Here is a 24,163-nt window from a genome sequence, read left to right as displayed (position 1 = left end):
GCATTTATTTCTTCATGCTACTATATGTATTTGTGGAGGTGAGTGGCTTAGTGGTTAGGGTGTTGGACTTATGATTGTAAGATTGTGGTTTTGATTCCTGGACTGGATGAGGTGTTGTGTTCTTGAGTCAAACACTTCATTTCATGTTGTTCCAGTCCACTCAGCTGCAACAGACCATCATCATGTCCAGGTGGAGAATATATATGCCAAGGAAACCAAGAAATGGGCCCTTATGAGTTGGTATAACTTGAGAAGTTAACTTCACCTTTACCTACCTATGTATTGGTTATCAGTTTCATTTCAGAACTAAAGGAAATAAAAAAAAATTGAAAAAAATCTGCTCAATGGTTTTAGACGTTTGGCAACCATTCTATGTATGGTGTGGTGTGGTGTGTGTGTGTGCCATGTGCTAACATATAAACAACAGATGTCACAACAATTTCAAACAATGAGAAAATATAGTTTTGTTTTATATAAAAGGAAAGTGCAGCTTGTCTCTCAGTGACTCTGAATTAATACAAATATATAGGTGTCACTAACATACACTGTTAATCAATACAGCTCTCATATCATAAACAATCTTCATTTCTGATAACTAGTATTGAATAGTATACTAGTTGAGTGGAGTTCTCATTTCTATTTGTTCCTTGTTAGAGAGTCAATAACCTCCCTCTTCTCTCTCTTATTTGATCACCTTCATGGAATATTTTTGTCCTGGCACTGTTTTTTTTTTGTTGTTTTTTTTTTACCTACCAGTCCATTTTTTTTGTTGATTGTTCTTTGAACATATGAACATACGATTGCTACTTTTATTTTAAGGAACAGAGCATAAATTGTTGATCTCTACAGTATGTAAAATAAACTCATTGACTTTTTGTCAAAACTGGTAGAGGTACACTTTCTTCTTCAAATTGTCAATTTGGTCACTTGAAACACTGGAACTTGAGCTAAACTTTTACTCCTTGCAATCATGAAGTTTAAGTCTGCAAGTGATTATGAAGATTAATCATGAATGTTAAGTCTACAATCTTCTTTCATGCTCTACATCCAATTTCGATGTGTTAGATCGGGTATAGAGCCAAATAATGTATATGTCTTTTTGGCTGAGGTGCTTTCAGTTTCTTTGATCAGTTCACCCATATCGTCTCTGTTTAGCAGCAGTTCTGGTGTATATCGACCTGATTTTATGATGTAATTGAAAGTCTGAGCACTACACCAAGGGGTAGGAACTGGATATGTGGTGTCAAAGTGAGTAAAATCTACGATATGTGAACCATTAATATCAATGGATGTTGTTAATGGTTCTAGACGATGTCCCCAAATGATATCCCAAGGCAAGTAAGAAGTTTTTGCTTGTACAGTTCGACCAGTTGTTGAGACTACAGCCTGTAACATCACAATTATTTCAAAGTTCTCGTGACGTAAACTATCCCGTGAAATATTATAAAACGGTGATTTTTCATCTATTTCATGGTAAACGTTGGTTGGCCAGACCAAAAATAAATTGTTGTGTCCATCTTCAGCTTTGAAATTCACATTGAAATATTCCACTGGAATATTATTGCCAGATTTTGAGAAACTTTTTTTAATAAATAAACCTCGAGCACTGGCAGTGATCAGATGAGATTTTCGCATATCACCCACACGAAATACAAACTTGTATTGCAAATCTTCTTCCATGATACAAGCTACCTTACTGAACAATATCGTGCAAGAACGCTTTTTACCACGTTTCACTTTTGCTATGACCAAACCACAGAATGCTGCTTGCATAGCTGCTCCAAGAATAGATTCAAAAAGTACTCCAAGAACTGCGCCTGGACATTCCTCTGATACATAACGTGAGCCATATCCAATTGTTGTCATAGTTTCAATTGAAAATAAGTAAGCAGTTGTAAAAGAGTGGACACTTTCTATGCATGGCACCCAATTTTCTGGATTGTCGTCTTCAAAGTCTCCATGTAAATGAGCCAAAACATAGAAATAACTAGCAAAAAGTAACCAGGATGAAATAAATGACACCACAAATATTAAAAGGTTCCATCGCCACTTGACATCAATGAGTGTCGTGAAGAAATCTGACAGAAATTTCTGGTTGCGTTTGCTGATTCCGGTTTGCTTGATGTTTACATGACCACCTCGACTGACTAATCGGAATTGTTTACCTGGTCGAAGGAAATTGCGCATCTCGAGCGAGCCACTTCTGCTCCACTCACTTGATACGTCTTCTTGCGTAGCATAATGAAAGAGAGAAAAAAAGAGAAAAGAAAAAGAAATAGATTAGTGAAATATTCTTGGAGAATTCTTATAAAAAAAAAAAAAAATCAAAATAATTCTCTGCATTACAATTCAGTAGAGAAAAAAAGAACAATTCTTTTCAACAAATTATTACAAACTCCCCTAAACACACTATTCTTCTGATAATATGCAGTAGAAGTCTCATCTACAGGTTGCCTATCTTGAGGTAAAGAGGTTGTGTTCCCCATGCTTGTTGTTAAAAGCATTATCTTCTAGTAGGATATCCATAGTGGCAAAGTTGAGTATTCAATGGTAGATCAAGCAGATAACTTTATCTTGAAAGCAGTGGAAGTGACAGTGAAGGAAGGCGGCAACTGTTCTAATCATCTTAATTTTATTAACGACTGGATTTAGTTGGACGATCTGTAAAGCAGTGTGTCTTCTAAGAGAACAACATCAAATACACATTCAATAGATATGCACAAGTGTCTTTGTTTTGTGGTCCAGCACAAACTTTATAAGCCTTTCAACAATTGGGGAAGAGTGATAAGAACTGGTGAGTAACTGATGATTGGCAGCTCCTAGATAAGAACTGGCATAAAAGATTGTCAAAGTTTGGACAGAAGCAAGAAATTTCTTCAAAGTATCCAGTCCTGTTTAGAATTCACTCTGATAATGCAAAACTGGAAAAGGGAACGAAAATGAACCCCAAAAATAATCTTCAATCCTTCTTGTTTGCTAAACTGCATCCAGCTCTCACCAATAAGCAATAAAAAAAAAAGCATTAAGAAGTCTCAGGACAGTCCAGATTGAGCAGACCTATGATCAAAGGCACTTGCTCTGGCTGTGATCAGTTGCTTTTTCTCCATTCATAGTATATCTAGGATGACATGAATAAAGGTGTCCTATTTTTTTTTTTAAGATGCAGGTTGTGATTTCAGAGAGATTTGGCTGTTATTTCAAGCATGTCAAGTGACCTGCTCGAAATAGCAACCAATTATCCCCATTTGGTATTCATGTTTTCCCTATGAAATTTATAAAGTAAAGATTGAATACGGGTACAGGTAATCAGTTTTGTTTTCTAATACTATTTTGAGAGTAATTTAACGAAGGGAGCCCATTGCATACAGGTAGAAATCATAAGCATAATTAAGTACAATGAAATGGTTCATCTGAACATTCAACCATTCTGATTACTGCTAGCAGTTGAGCTGAGACCCCCTTCGGTCATGACTGAACATAGGATTACACCTAGAAAGTTACCCTCCCAGGCACAAGTCTGGGCAAGGTTGTTTACGGAAGACAAGCAGTCGCCCAAGCATACCGGCCTCCCCTCTCCATGCCACCAGTGTTATCCAAGGGAAAGGCAAAGGCCGATACAACTTGGCACCAGTGACGTCGCTACTCATTTCCACAGTTGAGTGAACTGGAGCAACGTAAAATAAAGTGTCTTGCTCAAGAACAAATCACACAGCCTGATCAGGGATTCAAACTCACAACCTCATGATTATAAGCTCGACACTCTAACCACTGAGCCATGCACCTTCACTTACTTTTACTTGCCCTGAATAGTAAAAAAAAAAAAAAAAAAAAAAATCAACTCCCGTACTTATTTTTTTAATTCCCTAAACCTGGTACTAATTCTATAGGTCACTTTTTGCTGAACTGCTAAAAGATGAGGACATAAACAAACCAAGTCTGGTAGTCAAGCAGTGGTGGGGGAGATATGAACACATGCACATAGATATAATAGTTACTTTTTTACTATACAAGAGAATTTTTCTCCATGGTAACTACAGTGAATTTGGCTTTTAGCAGTTGAAATATATCAAACTTTTCTAACTAACCTAAACTTTAGTTATATATATATATATATCATCATCATCATCGTTTAACGTCCACTTTCCATGCTAGCATGGGTTGGACGGTTCAACTGGGGTCTGGCAAGCCCGAAGGCTGCACCAGGCCAGTCAGATATGGCAGTGTTTCTACAGCTGGATGCCCTTCCTAATGCCAACCACTCCGAGAGTGTAGTGGGTGATTTTATGTGCCACCGACGCAGGTGCCAGACGAGGCTGGCAGACGGCCACGCTCGGATGGTGTTTTTTATGTGCCACCGACACAGGTGCCAGACGAGGCTGGCTGACGGCCACGCTCGGATGGTGTTTTCTTATGTGTCACCGACACAGGTTACAGACGAGGCTGGCGGACGGCCACGCTCGGATGGTGTTTGTTACGTGCCCTCAGCACGGAGGCCAGTCGTTGCGGTACTGGCTACGGTCACGTTCGGATGGTTTTCTTATGTGCCACCGGCACTGGTACCACAAGGATACAAATTCCATTACATACACACACACACATACATATATATGACAAGCCTCTTTCAGTTTCTGCCTACCAAATCCACTCACAAAGCTTTAGTTGGCCCAGGGCTATGGTGTCATGTAGTAGGACTGAACCAAGAACCATGTGGTTGGAAAGAAAACTTCTTACCACAGCTACACTTGTCAAGAAAAAACCTTGCCAAGTACTGATATCTACAATATTGCAAAGTGACAAGAAATGTTTCAATGGTATCAAGATATTGTGATATAAGGTCAGTTGGATAACATAAGGTGAACAGGATGGCAAACATAGGGTGAACAAGATAAGAAACATAAGGTGAACAGAATACAAATATAAAGTGAATGGGATAACAAAGTGAACAAGATAACAAATGTAAGTTGAAGAGGATAAACAGTGTGAACAGAATGTTAAATAAAATCAATAGAATAAGAGCAGATTAATAAAATATGCGAAAAACACAGAAATAGGGAGAGAATGTGGGAGTGTCAGTAAAAGGGACAGAGGTGTAAATAGTGAATTTGAGTGAAGGTAATGTGCTACCCCAGTCAGCTTTTTAAGACTTGGTTAAAGAAGTGAGGCAGAGAGAAAGAAATGATACAGAATGACAAGGGTCAACAAATGATGGGAAGTCTTTCAATAAGGAAGGCTTTATAAAGGTTGGATGGTAAAAGAGAAAATAAATATAAAGAACAGCTTAAAAAAAAAGCAAAAAATGGTAAACTATTCCATAGTTGATTTGTTCTTTTAATCTGTTCAGTTTGTATTTAATGCTAACATATATAATGTAGTCAGCAATAATGTTTTAATCATTTTAAGTTATATAAATGAAAAGAAAGCATCATTAGCTTACTTAGTAACTCTGGTCAAGAAAGACAGGGGAGATAATCCCAAATTTATAATTGATCAAAATTACTTAATATAGTGGGAAGTGAGTTTAAGCTTGACATATGGTGACAGCTACAGGCATAATTTTGGTCTTATTAGACCTTCCAGTAGTATACTGGAGCAACGTGAAATGAAGTGTTTTGCTCAAGAACACAATGCGTTGCCCAGTCCAGGAATTGAAACCACAATCTTATGATCGTGATGCTGTCACCCTAACCACTAAGCCACGCGCCTCCACAAATAATATATATAACTCCTACTAAATGTGTTGAGTGCCTATGTATTTTGTTTGTTCACTCACTTGTGTGTGTGCGTGTGTGTGACTATATTTATATATATATAATTAATTCAATTGTTACTAAGTGTGATTAAGGGTGCTGGGTAGCACCTATATTGCTAGAAATGAGAGTTAAAAACCCTTAGAGCTGCAAGAAAGCATCTATAGCTGCCTCATCATTTTATAATTTTTACATTAGCATTTTGCTGAATCAGTCATAAATTCATATGGAAAATATATATACTGACAGTCAGGATTTAGCTAAACCATCCAGTGATGAAGTAATTACTACTGATGAGTTTGTAATTTTCAAACAAAACTAGACTAGTATAGTGATCTTGCTTGCTGTGGGGTGGTTATCTCCCTTGTCAGTATATGAAGAGGTGCTTTCTTGCAGCTCTAAGGGTTTTTAACTCTTATTTCTAGCAAAATAGATACCCTCAGTTACAATAAGTGACAATTGAATTTTTCCTTTTTGGGTTTATATTGCATATTGCTGCCTTCGTTGATATATATATATATATATATATATATATATATATATATATATATATATATATATATATATCATGTTCATCTACCTATTACTTCAATCCACTTGAGTAATAAAGGTAGAATGAGGTATTTTTATCTATTGGCTGAAACAGCTGTAAGTTTTCCCCCCAATTTATATCTATGTTTTTTATAATAATTACTGGTATCTTTATATATTACATATTCTTATATGTAAAGAATATGTTATATATTATATTATTGTAATTATCAGTTCGGTAAATAAATAAATAAGTTAACATAATACTATGACTAAAAGTTGATGAACCACCTATTGATCTCTTCCATTTTCTTATTGCTATATATATTATATATTTGTCAATAAATACTGAGTAATGTGATAACTTGGAATAAGGAGCAGGGAGGAAGCATATCTAGGGACAGACTCTGCATGAAAACTAAATAGAAAGGTACTTTATGTAGCCAGGTAAAACTATAGGTGGGGAGAGAGAATCATTAATGTAATGATCCACTCTGGGTGATTGTGGATATATTTCAGTGAGGATATGAGATCAACTATGGGATAAAAAATTAATGCGAGAGAGAGAGAGAGAGAGAGAGAGAGAGAGAGAGAGAGAGAGAGAGAGAGAGAGAGAGGAAAAATAAAAACCTTCCATATTTTCACAAGTCTTTTGATGAAATCCAATCCTTAAAAATAAGAAAAAAATATATAAAATAAAAAATTAAAAAATAGAAAAGTTCTTTCTCATTTTTCTTTCCTTTCTGTTTTAACACAAATATCATCATCATCATCAACATTATCAACATCATCACTAACAAGAACAACAACAACAATAATAAATGTGTCCTATTTAGGCAAAAGGCTTGCAATTTCACCAAGAGGGGATTAGTTGATTACATTGATTCTAGTCCCAGCATTAGATTGGTACTAAGGCGGCGAACTGGCAGAATTGTGAGCACACTGGGCGAAATGCTTGGCGGTATTTCATCTGCCGTTATGTTCTGAGTTCAAATTCCACCGAGGTCGACTTTGCCTTTCATCTTTTGGGGTCGATTAAATAAGTACCAGTTATGCACTGGGGTCGATGTAATCAACTTAATCCGTGTGTCTATCCTTGTTTGTTCCCTCTCTGTTTAGCCCCTTGTGGGTAGTAAAGAAATAGGTATTAGATTGGCACTTTATCTAATTGACCTCGGTGGGATGAAAGGTAAAGTTTACTTTAGGAAGGCTTGAAATTAGAACACAAAGAGCTGGAATGTACCAGCATCAGGGCTTCATTACTTAACATTTTATCACCAATATACTACCAGCATCAATAATAACAGTGAGTGCAACAAGCAACGATAGTATGACAACTACCATTGCTGCTACCACCATCACCACTTAACTTTTAACACTGAGATAAGACCACATATTCAAAGCTGCTGTTTAGCCTTCAAATCATCTCTGATCAAACCTTTAACATTCAGGCTTCTTTGTCAAATGTCTTGTTTATTTATTCACCTTGCTTCAAATTAATCATGCATTATCTTGTAGCTTCAAGATTTCAACAGTGTGGTTTATTCTTTTGTTTTATTCTTTTATTTGTTTCAGTCATTTGACTGTGGTCATGCTGGAGCACTGCCTTTAGTCAAGCAAATCTACCCTAGGACTTATTCTTTGTAGGCCTAGTACCTATTCTATTGATTTCTTTTGCCGAACTGCTAAGTTAATTGGACGTAAACACACCAGCATCAGTTGTCAAGTGATATTGGGGGGACAAACACAGACGCACAAACATACACACACACACATATATATATATATATACACGATGGGCTTCTTTCAGTTTCCGTCTACCAAATCCACTCACAAGGTTTTGGTCGGCCCAAGGCTATAGTAGAAGACACTTGTCCAAGGGGCTACGCAGTGGGACTGAACCTGGAACCATGTGGTTGATAAGCAAGCTACTTACTACACAGCCACTTCTGTTTGTATATTTTTAGAATGACATTGTAGGGTAGGTTTGAGTGGTTGGATTTGGTCAGTTTGAACATAATACAGGTAGAATATTTGGGTTCGATATGGCCAGATTAAATGCTAAAGTGTTAAACAGACTTTTAATCAAAAGTGTTCTAGCTGTAATCGTCTAGTTTAATTTTTTTTTTCAGATACAGTATCTCTACATCTGTCTTATCCAATAGATACTTCCTAGCAACTTGCTATGCTAGAAATGGCAGTCAAATCTCTTTCAAACGATACTTTATCATTTTAAGAAAAATCAGACACAACCCACTGAAATGCCATCTTCACCCCAGGGTGTGGAAAAATTAATAATAGTGAGTTTGTTGTGTACAGTGCTCAGGTGCTTTACAACTCACCGGAAAATGGTAAGAGAGGACAGAAAGTGGCAATAAATCAAATCAAATAAAGACAGCAAAGAAAGTTGAGAGTATATGTATAGTACACCATTACAGAGTGTACTGGGTATTTTTTGTGACACCAGCACTAATGAGGTCACCAAATAATCCACCAACACTGTTTTCTGTCATCATCATCATCCCTTAATGTCCGTTTTCCATGCTGGCATGGGTTAGACAGTTTGACTGGAATTGGTAAACCAGAGAGCTGCACCAGGCTCCAGGCTTAGTTTCTATGGCTGGATGCCCTTCCCAACGCCAACCATTCCATAAAGTGTAGTGAATGCCTTTTACTGTGATTCATTATTTCAACTAATTTATTTCAACTAATTTTTTTATAGTCTCGTACACAAAAATTTCATGCAGTGCAATTTTTTTTCTTTCCTACAATAAGAGTATGCACATACTTGATGCAGATACTAGGCAATTAACCTTTCGTGCACATTAATTTCTGTGCGCTGGTGGCAAATCGCAGATGCGTGCAATATTTTAATGGAAAAAAAAAAGTCGTTCGAGTTCGCCTTTTATGCAAACTATGGTGAAATATGCCAAATGTTCATAAATTCTTGTTTCTCTCTAAATTCATTTAATTTTCATGTCGTAGAAGGGAAGAAAAAAAACTGTTATTTTGGAGTAAAAAATTAATAAGTGAGGTAATGAATGAGGTAAAAATGAAAAAAGTTTTACGGGATGGTAAAATTGTGAAAGAAAAAGAAATAACTTGCAAAAAACAATAAAAAACATGCAAAACAAAGGAGTGGGTGGAGAAACAAAATTCACTTTAATCGTGAAAATAGCGATGAAAAGGAGAAGTATTAAGACTTTTTAAAATGAAAATTACGAGTATTTAAGAATGTGGAATAAAATGACGAAAATAACAATTAAAAAAATGAACAAGTACAAAAAAAAAATGAATAAAAATTCTGTTCCGAAAGCATGATGAAGGGACGGACGAGACGCTTGAGAAACATGCATTAAAGTATTTAAAGAAACATGACTTTAATCCATGGTAAAAAAAAAAAAAAATCCATTTAATTTCCATTCTTTTGAAATGTTAAATATAAAAAAATTGGAAAAATCCCCTCACCCGCCTCAAAATAATTACGATAAAAAAAAAGACCGGAGAAATTCCGATTTATATGGGTCAGCTATTCTGAAAGTCCGCTAATAATGAAAAATTAAATTTTATATAAACTTTAAAGGTTTTGAACATTATTTAAACTGAAAATATGGTGGCATACCTACACAAGTGTGCATTATAATCTACATTATCTGAAAGATATTTGTAGAAAATGTAAAAAAAAGATAACCCTTTTTTTTTTTTGAAAGTTATGAGGAAACAATGCCAACTCATGGGAATTTTCCGAAACTCGGAAAATATTTTTCACAACGAATTCTGAAGCGTATTTATAGAAGATTTCATTAAAAAAAATATCCATTCTTCTGAAAGTTATGAAGAAACAAAGTTGCTGGGATGTGGAGCACACTTGTGAAGGTATGTTTACGAGAGCACTCAACACTATCACAGCCATCACCATCAACAACCTGCCATAGAAGGAGTCCCGACGGGGTCATTCGACTTGCTAGAATTAACACCCAAATCTTACATTAAATTACAAAATTACAAAAAAAAAAAAAAAGAAAAAAAAAGACAGTGTAGTTCTGGAATCCCTTCACAAAGGGTAAAAGATGGGGTGATCACAGCTGGAATGTTTTCGATTATAAGTTTGTTCGAGCATGGTTGACCTGGGGCTAAACAGCAACAATCCAACAAGAGATTTTCTATATGCTGACTGAGCTTGCTAGAAATAGAAGTCAAATCTTTATCCGATCTTAACCAAGCCTCTTTAAAAATGGATACATTAAAAAAAAAAATGAAAAGTAATCTCTAGATACACTTTGGCAGAAAAAAGTTGGAATCGTCAGAGTTGGGACACGTCTGATTATCTCTCGGTTTGATTTGAGTCGATCAGGGGCTAAACAAGAAGTGCAAAATCAAAACCAAATGATTGAGGAGTAGAAGTTGTAAAAATAACATTAAAATCCCTCCTAAAAAAACAAAATTCTTTCTTTGCACTCATCACAACATCGTTAGCCGTTATGACCGACTAAAATTTTTAAAATTTGCCTGTTACCCTCGAATGCAGCAATAAAATATTTCAAAAGAATAAAAAACCGCCTTGTCTTAACTTTAATTCACTGAAAAATTTCTGTTTTAATTAACATGCAACTTACCAGTTATCATCTGTGATTTGCAGGGGACATTTCGCCATTTGTCTGGATAATTCTCCATTATTTCTAACAGGGACGTTTTATCGTCTTTATAATAATTACAAAAGTTATTGTATTATATGTAGTTTCAATTTTTGAGATTGTTATTAGCTTTTTGCTTGTAAAATTTTTTTCAATGAAATTTCCTTTGAAATTTTTTAAAATAAAGTTATCGTTTTAGTTCAAGTTATAAAACTTTTACATAACCAGCAGACGACACTGGACTTGCAGACGTTCAGTTTTGATATTTCAATGTCTACAGTTTTTATTTTTTGTTATTTAATGTTCCTTTTTTTTCTTCTACTTTGTGACACGAGAAACAAGCTAAATTATAGAACGTGAGGGAATACATAGACATAAGAGAGAAATGTCAAAGTTAGTCAAATACTTAAGACTATGGAGGTTGTAAGTGGTGTTGAGGTGAAACAAATCATGGTGGTGCTGAAGGGTGATATTGGTATGGAGGCGGCATTGGTGATGGCAAAGGAGGTAGTGGTAGTTATAAGTGATGGAGACAGTGAGATTATCGGGGGCGGGGTTAGTGAATTAATACAAACAGTGGTTACAAATGGTGGTCGTATCGGTGGGGGTAAGCTTTGATGGCGATGCTGATAGTGACGAGGTATTTTACTACCTCACCACCTCTAGTAGTGGTGAAGTATTATTAGAGAGATGAAAGTGACAGCAGTGGCGGTAGTGTTAGAGGGAAGTTGAAGGAAAACGAACGAGGACATATTGTGTGGATAGGTAGAAGGTTCAGAAAAGTTGCAGATGGTGGGAAAGTGAAGAAGAGGGTAAGGGACAGTCAATGACATGTAAAGGTGCAAGGAAGGGTGAAGAAAGAACGTGTGAATTTGGAGAGAAGGGTGATGATAAAAATGACAACAGAGAGAGAGAGAGAGAGAGAAGAAAAACAGGAGACAGGGAGATGAGCGAAGATAGATGCGACGGAAGTTTGATCAAATTTAATTGAAGGTAGGAGAAAAGAAGAAAGAATGGGAGAAACAGTGTGAAAGGAAAAGACGAATAGGAAGATGGAGAGTGTGTGTAAAAGGAACATAAAATGAAGAGGAACAGACGACAGGAGAGAGATGTAGTGACAATGTGGTGTGTGTGTGAGAGAGAGAGAGCCGTATATAAAGAATAGATTAGAATTGTTGGTTGTTTGGCCCAAATCAGAGTGCTCCAGCTGACACCGTCTTTTTTGTACACATGTCAAACTACATTGTGCAATATGTAGTGTTTTTTCTAAAAAAAAAAAGAAAGAAAGAAAGTAATCTGAGGGATATTTGGCTGCTATTTCTTGCTGTGTGGATTGCTACGTTGGCGGTCCCTTGCTGAGGTTAGCGTAGGTTTAGAGTGGTGGTGGTGGGTGACGTGCGGAGAAACTGAAGGGAAATAGAGATGGTGGAGAGACATGAGAGGAAAATGGCGCAAAGGAAATAAAGAGTAAAAAAAAAATGAATATCGAAGAGATGGGAAGAAATATAGGGAGAAAACAGAGAAGAGACATAATAAAGAGAGATTGGGTAAAGAGGCTGAAAAAAAGAAATTGGAATGGGGAAAAAATGGATAGTAAAAAGAAAGAAAAACGAACGTGAAGTAAAAGTTGGTGACAAAAAAAAAATGTAAGGGAGAAGAAAATAGATGTAGGAATAAGAAAGGAAAGGTGAAAAAGATGATAAAAACTTAATGGTCGAGAGAGTGGAGAAATGATAATTCTAAGACTGGTGATAAAGATGAGTAAAGAGAACGAGAAAAATATTGAAAGAGATGGAGTCAAAAGGAATATGAAAAGAAAGTATGAATGAAGAGAGAAAGAACGAGAGAGAGAGAGAGAGAGGAGAAAGAGAGAGGGAGAGAAGCGTAAATGAATGAGTAGAACAAAAAAAGTAAGATAAATAAAACAGGTAAGATAGAAATGTGAAAAAATAGTGAAGGAAATTACAAGAAAGTACGGCAAGTATAAGGCGAGAAGAAAAGAATAAAGGTTACAACAGTAAAGTAATAAAAAAAAAGAGAGATATCTTAAGTTTGGATAAAAGAGAGAGAGGGTGAGAAAGAAGTGGGAGAGAGGTGGGTGAAGATGGAAGGTGACGTTTGAGGAAATAGGGGGAATGAGTAAAAGAGAAAGAGAGAGGACGAAGCAATAAATGAAGAAAAAAAAACTAAGTAGAAGGAAAAGAAAAAGAAACGAAGAGATCGAGAAAGGAAGAGAGAGAAAAAGACAGAGAGGGGGAGACTGAGATAATTGAAGGAGCAAAACTGAAGAAAAGGGAGAAAAGAACACAAATGAGAGGAAGAGGCTGTCGCTGAGGTGATGAGAATCACCATATGGAGTAACATTAAACAAGAAACATCGTTAAATACTTTAATGAGCTGAAATAATTTTATCAGAATTTGGGCCACGACATTATGATACCACCTCGTTTGACGAGCTGAAAGGTTAAAGGTGACAAGATTTCTTCTTAATGTGTTAATCACTAAAGGTGGTATGTCCCGGAAGTAGTTTGCTCTTATTTCGTAGGTGGCTATCTCGTAACAAAGAATCCGGAAATTGAAGAAGGTGAAGCAAGCAATTATTAAATTCGTCGCACTAAATTGGATTTTACTGGATGAATGTAAAGTGCATTGCTTTATTCTGAGTCTGTTTCGTCATTGTATGTTGTAGAGATTGTACTGTCAATTTCTATCTAACTGTTGAACATTGACTGCTTCACTGATGAACCCAAGAGAACGCTTTTTTTCTACAATATCAACATTTCTTTAAGTGAAAGCAGCTAGCTAGTAGAATCGTTAGCAGCCCAGGCAAAAAGCTTAGCGGCATTTCGTCCGTCTTTACGTTCTGAGTTCAAACTCTGCTGAGGTCGACTTTGCCTTTCACCCTTTCGGGGTCGAAAAATTAAGTACCAGTTGAGCACTGGGGATCGCTGTAATCGACTTACGTTTCCTTCCAAGCTTGATGGCCCTGTGCCAAAATTTGAAACCAATATTTCTCTAAGTGTCCATTCATTTTTAAATTAGAGAAAAATAGATTTAGTTTTCAGAAACCCTCACAAGGGGCAAATATTTATCAAATATCTTCTCGCTTTGTCTTTGCTGTCATTAATATAACGGCTTCTGTTTATCTTAACTTCTTTCAACTATTTAACGAATTAATGGCCTTGTTACAATTTGGTTCGTTGGAAAACCTCAATATATTTTTCACCTTCATGACTTTCAAGATACACAAACTGGAGTGAAAGGATTTGGGCTTAGCGTTGTAAGCTAAACACTAGTCAGCAATATTGTGTCACCACTAAGTACAGTATCCACATTTTTTTGTTTGGTAGATTGTAACAACGAAAGACCGCATTGCTGAGGATTAATGAAACATGCTGGACGCTGATACTTTAGCCATGCAGCCTGATCCTATCGTCTTGATCAAATGCAGCTCACTTCATCGATCACTGTTCGCATTTTCCGCGTCTCCTTGATACTTGAACAATGACTTCTTATTCCCAAACCTCCGGGGCTTATACAATTTCAGTAATTCTTTTCTACTCTAGGCAAAAGGCCCGAAATTTTTGGGGGAGGGGCCAGTCGATTAGATCGATTCCAGTACGCTACTGGTACTTAATTCATCGACCCTGAAAGGATGAAAGGCAAAGTCGACCTCGGCGGAATTTGAACTCAGAATGTAACGGCAGACATAATACCTATTTCTTTACTACTCACAAGGGGCTAAACACAGAGGGGATGAGCAAGGACAGACAAAGGGATTAAGTCGATTACATCGACTCCAGTACGCAACTGGTACTTAATTTATCGACCTGGAAAGGATGAAAGGCAAAGTCGACCTCGGCGGAATTTGAACTCAGAACGTAACGGCAGACGAAATTCTGCTAAGCATTTCGCCCGGCGTGCTAACGTTTCTACCAGCTTACCGCCTTAATACAATTTCAGTAATTGAGTTACGATTACTTTGAACTGTCTTCCTTTTGACATTTTTTTACGTGACTATGACTCTACAGTTTCTAGACTTAAGACTTGGATGTAAAAGTAAATTATTGTAACCTTTTATATAGAGATTATTAGAATAGGAAAATAAAGTTCTAGAGTACAGTAATCTGAAAGTCCAAATATCAATTTAAAAAAAGGTGACTTAACTGAAGAAGATAAAAGAGGATTTTGTAAATAATACAACAAATAAAGTGTATGCTCTCATCATGGAAGTCCAACTTGCTCTTTTAAAACGGTAGCTTCATTATAAATTGTTTTCAACGTGAATTCGTCGGCTCTCCAAACCTCTTTCAACATAGCTGTCACGATACGCAAATATACAACAACTAACTAATGCTAAACATTTAAACTGAAAATTGTTACTTTGCATTCTAGGCTCAAATCAGATTGAGGTGAAGTTTACTTTTAGAGTTACTTAACTAACAAACAGCCAAGTATCGAGGTCAATCTTAATCATCTAACACCCATCTCTTGGTAACAGTTGTAGCTTTTAAATCATAATTTAAAATAAATGTGGAGGGATGTCACACTAGTGTAGCTGGAGTGTGTGCTGCTCGGGACAGCCCTTCAGTTGCCGCCTCCGGACCCAACAAAAAACACATTGCCTACAGCACACCCAAAAGTGCGGCCCTGTGCGGTACCCCCCCCCCTAGCTACGCTAGTGGAGTGCCTATTTCTTTACTACCCACAAGGGGCCAAACAAGGACAGACAAACGGATTAAGTCGATTACATCGACCCCAGTGCGAAACTGGTACTTAATTCATCGACCCCGAAAGGATGAAAGGCAAAGTCGACCTCGGCGGAATTTGAACTCAGAACGTAACCGCAGACGAAATACCACTAAGCATTTCGCCCGGCGTGCTAACGTTTCCACCAGCTCGCCGCTAGTGGAGTGCCATTTAGGCAATTTGTTTAACTAATAATGCATGAGAACAGCATGCCTATTACAATTCCATCTCTTTCTTAAACGTGCATAATGAGTACACATCAACTTTTAGCCTGCAACTACTCTGCTACCAATCTCCAATAGTTCTGATTATAAACAACAGAGTTGAACGCATGATATCTACGAACGGATGATAGGATATTTTACGTGTACGTGAGTTTTACGTCCGCGTTTCTATGCTTGCTTAATGCTGAACGGATTTCGCTATTAATCACTTGTCGCGAGTTTTTGTCATCTGGCGGCACACACAGCGACTGAGTACCCAGCCTATTTTTCTGTCGTGCATACCATGTTTTTGGAATGGTTCTCTCTCTCTCTCTCCTCTCTCTCTCTCTCTCTCTCTCTCTCACACACACACACACACACACACAAACGAAATGCATGTCTGCACATGTGTGTTTGCTTTTTACAAGCTGCAGAAAAAGTACTCAAGATGTATAGAAGACTTTAACCATTTATTCGAAACTGGAGTTCCTCTCCATCATTTTTGGAGTTTCATTTTTAAAAAAAAATTTTCAGACTGTTACTAATACAAAAAGTGTATACCAAATTCGCAGCTCAATTTTAATTCTCGACTGCTTGAGTGAAAGAGAAAATATTTCGACTTCTACAATTGCACAAGCCAAAAATGTCAAAAAACTACGGAACATAACTCGTCGTTACCTATATTGGGAGTTACTTCCCTTGATTCTAATGTTTAGGAATAAGGTCCGCAAATTTGGGGAATAAATGTAACATCAACCTTAATACTTGATACTTACTGATAATACTTGGTACTTGGGATCTTTTCGGTTTGAACGGCAGTTTTTAAAAATAATTCCCATAAAACTAAACACTTTTAAACTTCGTATACTTAGTAGAATGTGTTTATAAAACATCTTTTTCTCTTGGCTTTCTTGAGAAAATTCTATAGTTTGTAAGATATTTGTTGTTTTTTTCTTCAATTTCTGCAATTTCAACCAATCAATGACGTCTATTGAGGTGAAAACATTCTGTGCCGTATGAATATGTCCTTCGTTTAAGAAACAGATTGGGTTTATTTACATTTCTGAAGAAAAAAAGATACCCTTCCCCCCACCCCTAACCCTAAAAGAGATTGAAATGCAATAGATCGATACTAGGGTCATAATTATGGGTGACAATTTCATATGACACCGCTAGAAAAAACTGCCATTCAAACCGAAAAGATCCGGTACTTGCTGCATCGAAACAATTTCGTAGTAAATTGATAGCATTGAAGGAAAAATGAATTTACTATCATCAGTTGACCTGCTTAGATCACTGCTAACGATTTTGAGTTCAAACAGTTCAGGCTAATTTAATTTTTTTTTAATACTAATAGCATTGAAATTTAAAGCATAATTTCTCAAATGGGTTAATAACTACAATAACTGACAGTTAATTTGCTGTTATTTGTTTTGAGTTAAAGTTGTTCTTTAGGCCCCCCACCTTTTTTTTTTTTATTTTATAGGCACAATGTAACCCAGCTTACAAGAATACTATCCCAAATTTTCTCCTGATTGGTTGTAGTTGTTGCGCTGGAGGTAAACACATACACACACAGTGGGAGGGAGAGAGAAAGACTTTACACATAGGTGCAAACATACATAGATGTTCATAGAGAGAGAGAGAAAGTGGGGGGAAGCAAAAAGAGATTACAACGTATCGAATAATTCAGCGTCGAATGAGCGACGCCAAACAGGTGTTGGCAAAACGTCTCATACCCTGATTTTCTCTTCACAACGCTTTGTTTTTTGAAGAGAGATTATGATTTTATGGACATTTGGCTTTTATTTATAACTAAGTCATCGTTAATGCAAGTATAAACCATATTGACGTTTAGTTGATATTTTAAAACGCAGATGTTGATAAAACTCATCTTTCTTTGGCGTTATTGAGATAGAAATAGAGAGAAAAAGATGATGATGATGATGTATCGTGTTTTGGAATAAGCGTAATACTTAACCGGTTGTTTTCAAAATTTTATTCATTTTTTTTTCTTTCAACAATATCTTCGGCTTTATACATGGAATATTACAATTCTGCCTGGGGAAGACATGTTTTTTTTTTTTTAGCCTCAAATTTCAACTTCTAAAAGCTTTTTGCCCCCTCTCTTAACTTTTTAATTTCTGACCCGTTTGTTTCGAAAGTTGTTTTTGCTTTGCAGGTTTGGAGTGGTTAAAAAAAGAAAAAACTTATAAAAAAAAAAAAAGAGATCACAATTCTTAAAAGACAAAAATAAATAAAATTAAATTAAAAAAATATAAAATTAGAAGTCGAAAATGAAAAAGGTTACGAATATTTTCGCGCAAGAGCGCGATGCGAGGAAGATAATTGAAACTTCTTTTGATGTTGTGTGTGTGTGTGTGTGTGTGTGTGTGTGTGTGTGTGTGTATGTAAAGAAGAGAGAGAGAGAGAGAGAGAGAGAGAGCTTGCATAATTTAGTAGAAGCATATAGTTCCTAATCAAAAGCTACACAGATTATATGACATTACAAGATTTATTTTACATTTTTTTTATATCATTGGAAATAAATTTCAACAATGTATAGGCGCAGGAGTGGCTGTGTGGTAAGTAGCTTGCTAACCAACCACCTGGTTCCGGGTTCAGTCCCACTGCGTGGCATCTTGGGCAAGTGTCTTCTGCTATAGCCCCGGGCCGACCAATGCCTTGTGAGTGGATTTGGTAGACGGAAACTCAAAGAAGCCCGTCGTATATATGTATATATATATATATATATGTATGTGTGTCTGTGTTTGTCCCCCTAGCATTGCTTGACAACCGATGCTGGTATGTTTACGGTTCGGCAAAAGAGACCGATAGAATAAGTACTGGGCTTACAAAGAATAAGTCCCGGGGTCGATTTGCTCGACTAAAGGCGGTGCTCCAGCATTGCCGCTGTCAAATGACTGAAACAAGTAAATAAAAAAAATGTGACGAAAAAAAAAACGTGTTGGGATTAGACGTAGTTTTGTTACAGGGGATCTGTTCAGTTTGGCTGTGAGCCGAGTCAAACCAACAGATCCGTTACAGGTCACACAGTATTACTTTCTATACATTACGCCGTCAATGTAAGATCCTTCGTCTTGTCGCTTATTACATACACACTGATATTTAATCCGTTTCTAAAATTCTTACTTTAAAACATAACACTTTCATCATACTGACTTGATGGTTAGGACCATCCGGTTGCCTTTATCGTTTAGTATTTCCTCCGTACAAATTTATTGCCAATATACTTACTAATGAAGGCGGCGAGCTGATAGGAACGTTAGCACGCCAGGCAAAATTTGCTTAGCGGCGTTTCGTCCGTCTTAACGTTCTCAGTTCAAATTCCGCCGAAGTCGAGTTCCTTTTCATCCATTCGGGGTCGATAAAATAAGTACTAGTTGAGTACTAGGGTCGATGTAATCGACTTGTACCTTTCCTTCAAAAGTTCTGTTCTTGTTCCAGAATTAGAAATGATATTCGGGCTACTGAAGTTTTTCTCTCATTACTGCAACTTGTCCGAAAAACAATAGATGTAAATTGCGACAGTGGTATCACATAATTATAAGCCTGATACTTATTCTATCGGTCTTTTGTCGAACCGCTAAGTAAACACCCGCACTGATTGTCAAGCGGTGGTGGGGACAAACAGACACATACGGGCAGCTTTTAAGCTAGCTCCTGTTGAGGGCTCTTCATTAGGCATTGGGCCCAACAGTGATACTTCATGCATTGAGTACACATTAAATTTTATTAATCATGAACAATATTTTTCAAGCAAAGAACAATTTTCATCAAAACAATGATATAATTTGTCGACTTGGAACTTATTGCAAAGCTGCATGATAAACAACAGTACCACCACAATTGCCACAACATTTAACATACACACACCATTCAGACTTCTGACACCACCACCATCAATACCTTTGACTTCGCCGCCTTCCCTTCCACCACCATCACTACTGTCTTTCCCATCACTTACTCTCACCGTCATCCCTGACAGCCTTGACCACCACCGTCTCTATCACAACTACAGCTCATACTATACTACTACTATCACCCCCATTACCATCAGTGTACAGTATGTTAATTCAGCATGCTGGTTCAGTGTTCAGTCCTTTCTCTCACATACCCACCCACCCACAACCCACTCTCTATCTCTCTCTCTGTTATTATCACTCGCACTGCCATCATTAACACAGCTACTTTTAATAAAAACATCGTCAACTCTCCCTAAATTTCTTTCTTTCTCTTTCTCTTCGTCACCGCCCTCATCGTCTTTCTGCCTACTCTTACAGTAAGAGAGGGGGTCGAAGTGTGACACACTGACGCATAAATTAGTTTTCGCATTTATCATATTATTATTAACACATACACACATACATGACGAGCTTCTTTGAGTTTCCGTTTACCAAATTCCCTCACAAGGCATTGGTCGGCCCGAGGCTATAATGGAAGACACTTGCCCAAGGTGCCATGCAGTGGGACTGAACATGGAACTATGTGGTTAGGAAGCAAACTTCTTACCACACGGCCACGCCTATATATATATATATATATATATATATATATATATATATATATTATATATATATATATATGTATGTGTGTGTGTGTGTGTGTGTGTGTGTGTAATTGTGTGTGTTTTGGGGTTTACTCTAACTCCTCCCACACCGTCCAACCGATTTTAATGATTTTTGGCACATAGGTAGATCACATGCCCTGAAGTTCAAATAAGGCGGGAATTTTTCAAAAACTCGATAATGCTCAGTTGGCATAGATTTTTGTGAGCTCAATCGGGTGTTTGAATGGAAATTCCCATAATGATGCTATTTTTCCTGCGGCTTCCGCATTTTCTGTCCGATTTTGATGAAAATCGATGAGTGAGCGAGGTTCATAACAATGAATTGATGTCAGTATATGGCGTTGACAAAAAATCGATAATTGCGCCTGAGTAGTGGTTTTATAAAATCAATTGGCTATTTGCGTGCAAATACCCGTAGAGATTTTATTTTGGGCAGTAACTTTATATTTTTCATCCGATTTTAACGAAATTTGAGATTTAGGTAAATTTTGTGGTAGGGGAGACGGTAAAGGTTTTAATTTAATTCCAGAGCGGGCATCAAATAATAGATATGAACTATAATTCGTGTAAAATTTCAACGGTCAGAGGTGAGCTTAACTTCAACACAGAAAACACGAGCAACGCCAGGTCCAGCTAGTATATATATATATATATATATATATATATATATATATAAACTAGTGAAGGCGCATGAATCAGTGGTTAGAGCGCTGGGCTTACAATCGTGAGGCTGTAAGTTCGATTCTCAAATAGGACTGTGTTCATTTCACTCAACTGTGGAAATGAGTTGCGAGGTTACTAATGTGAAACTGTATCGGCTTTTGCTTTTCCCTTGGACAACAATGGTGGTCTAGAGAGGGGAAACTTATGCATGGGCAACTGCTGGTCTTCCACAAACAACCTTTCCGGATTTGTGCCTCAGAGGGGAACTTTCTAGGTGCAATCCTACGGTCATTCGTGACCGAAGGGTTCCCATATATATATATATATATATATATATATATATATATATATATATATATATATATAACGGGAAGCTTTATGAAAATAGACAAACGACGACAGGTGGAAAACAAACGAACAATGTATTCGTATGGCGCTCAGGAAATATAATAAAACAAGTCTCTTAACGTTTCGAGCCTACGCTCCAAGAAAGATACACAGAGAAAAACACAGAAAGAAGGAGAGAAAAAAATGCGTGCAGTAGCTAACGATCAACATGGCGATCTGTTCGGCCAGAGGTCAAAGATCAAACATGAGACGCGAGAGCGAAAAAGGGGAGATAATAGGGTTGATAAAAAGGTTGAGGGACAGCTAAAAGTGCGTGGGAGGGGTCGGATGTGTGTATGTATAGGGTTGGTGTATGTATTAGTATGTATAAAGGGTGTGTGTGTGTGTGTGAGAGAGAGTATTAGTGCGTAAGATTGGTCTGGACATGCGTAGTATGGGGTGGTGTATGTATTAGTATGTATTATATGTATTGATGTATTAGTACGTATTGGTATGTATAGGTATATGTGTGTGTGTGTTGAGAGATAAGCGAGCGGGTCTGGACGTGTGTATGTATAGGGTTTATAATATATTATATATTATAATAATATATATATATATATATATATATACATACATACACACAAGTTTTCGTCTACGAAATCACTCCAGGGCATTGATCGGCCAGAGCCGAACAGTGAAACTGAACCTGAAACCACATGGTTACAAAGCGAGCTTCTGAACCACACACGCCTAAAACCTATATTTTCTGTAATTTCTTCAATTATTTCATTCTTAGTGTAGCTAATTCCGAAAGAAAAAATCTAAACACTAACTTGTTCCATCGAATTTAGGGTTCGATTTAAATAATTTTTTCCACAAGAGATAATTACACTACAGGCTATTATAGAAAACATATATTACCGGGGCCGACCGAGTTACAGCAATCTTCTCATTGATTTATTTTCGACTTATGTTATTTTGAAATTATTATTGATTTATTTATTTTGTAGAATGGCAATATCCGTTTTTCTGCTTTAAATATGCAAACCAAAGAATTAAAAAAAAAGAAAACGAATTGAAAAAAAATTAAAGGTGCAAGCGAAAATTGAAAAAGAAAAGAAAAAAGGACGATGAGCTATTCTCGTCATTTCATTGACTATCACTGGTATTTTGCACTGATAACGAGGAATCATCTGGGTGTGGATCAAAAGACGGATCAAATATGAAAGTGGATCAAGTAACGAAATGAAACGATCTCCACATGGATGAAAAAATGCCTAACTTGAACAGGTTTTTTTTAAGAAACACATTACCGAAATTTATCCCCAGTGATTAAGAACATCTGTAAAATAAAAATTGTTATAATACCATATTTCCCTGTAAGTTTATATATCTTTTAGCTTTTACGTGTCTCGGTCACTGAATTGCGGCCATGTTGGGGCATCGCGTTGAAGGGTTTTAGTTGAATGAATCGACTCCAGTACTTAATTTAAAAAAAAAAAGCCCCGTACTTATTCCATCGGTCTCTAACCGTTAAAGTATGGGGATATAAGCAAACCAACACCAGTTGTCAAGCGGTGGTGATGGACAAACACAGACACATTTTGTGTGTGTGTGTGTATCCACGTGGTCCCAATCGCCCTCCTAATTCACGTGGCGATTGGGACAACGTGGATGAGGAAGGCGCGATCCAGAGAGGAGTGGACAGCGTGCTGTGACCAGCGGTGTCAAATGGACGCCCGACGGACTGGGTGATCAAGGTGATATATATATATATATATATGAAAATATACATGGAATTTTCGTCAGAGAGACTCAAACCAATAGGTATGCGCTGAGTGCTCTTTTTTTTTTTACTTTAACGCGCACGCGCGTATTAAACTACTACAAAATCACTGTTTGAGCAACGCATATGTTGAGTACTGGCATCGACTCGTACAAACTGTAATAAAGAAGTCAAAAATCAAATAGTAAGATTTTGAAATCATCTAATACGTTTCAGGTTCGTATAATATGTAATAGGAAATGCATCCAGGCGCAGGAATGACTGTGTGGTAAGTAGCTTGCTTATGAACCAAATGGTTCCGAGTTGAGTCAAACCGCGTGGCACCTTTGACAAATGTCTTCTACTAAGCCTTGGGCCGACCAAAGCCTTGAGAGTGGACTTGGTAGATGTAAACTGAAAGAAGCCCGTCGTGTGTGTGTGTGTGTATATATATATATTATATATATATATAACGGGAAGCTTTATGAAAATAAACAAAAGACGAAGGCAGGTGGAAAACAAACGAACAATTGTATTAGTATGGCGCTCAGGAAATATAAATAAAACAAGTCTTTAACGTTTCGAGCCTACGCTCTTCAACAGAAAGATACACAGGGAGAGAAAAACATATATATATATGTATTTATGTATATGTTTCTGTGTCTCTGTTTGAGAGAGACCGATAGAATAAGTGCTAGGCTTACAAAGAATAAGTCCTGGGGTCGATTTGCTCGACTAAAGGCGGTGCTCCACTATGGCCACAGTCAAATCAACTGAAACAAATAAATGAATAAAAGAATTACGTAAACCTTCTTCAGAACATTTCAAAGAAGTTTTTAAATGTGTGCGTGCGTGCGTATATATATATATATATATATATATATATATATATAACGTAAAGTATAATAGCCATCTCAATATGGCTAACCACTAAGGGTGGGCGTTACTGT

General features: G+C 36.9%; 1 protein-coding gene across 9 annotated transcripts in view; it reads right to left on the bottom strand.

The window, feature by feature from the left end:
* Nucleotides 1–332: 332 nt before the first annotated feature.
* Nucleotides 333–24,163, bottom strand: part of LOC115227964 (inward rectifier potassium channel 2-like) — a 65,735-nt gene continuing 41,904 nt past the window's right edge. Inside the window, exons 1-3 of one of the 9 annotated variants that reach the window (XM_029798655.2) lie at nucleotides 10,895–11,825; nucleotides 6,909–6,946; nucleotides 333–2,225 (exon numbers count right to left, since the gene is read on the bottom strand). In XM_029798655.2, coding sequence (XP_029654515.1) covers nucleotides 1,042–2,225; nucleotides 6,909–6,946; nucleotides 10,895–10,932 — 1,260 coding nt within the window. In that variant the 5' untranslated portion in view covers nucleotides 10,933–11,825 and the 3' untranslated portion in view covers nucleotides 333–1,041. Of the gene's footprint in view, nucleotides 2,229–6,908; nucleotides 6,947–7,763; nucleotides 7,769–10,894; nucleotides 11,826–24,163 lie in introns of those variants that run through there. The other 8 variants (XM_029798652.2, XM_029798672.2, XM_029798675.2 and 5 more) reach the window with 8 other exon arrangements.

This window comes from Octopus sinensis, linkage group LG2, assembly GCF_006345805.1.
Source record: "Octopus sinensis linkage group LG2, ASM634580v1, whole genome shotgun sequence".
Lineage (NCBI taxonomy): Eukaryota > Metazoa > Mollusca > Cephalopoda > Octopoda > Octopodidae > Octopus > Octopus sinensis.
Note: the sequence above shows the minus strand (reverse complement) of the source record. Positions and strands in the feature narration are given on the sequence as shown.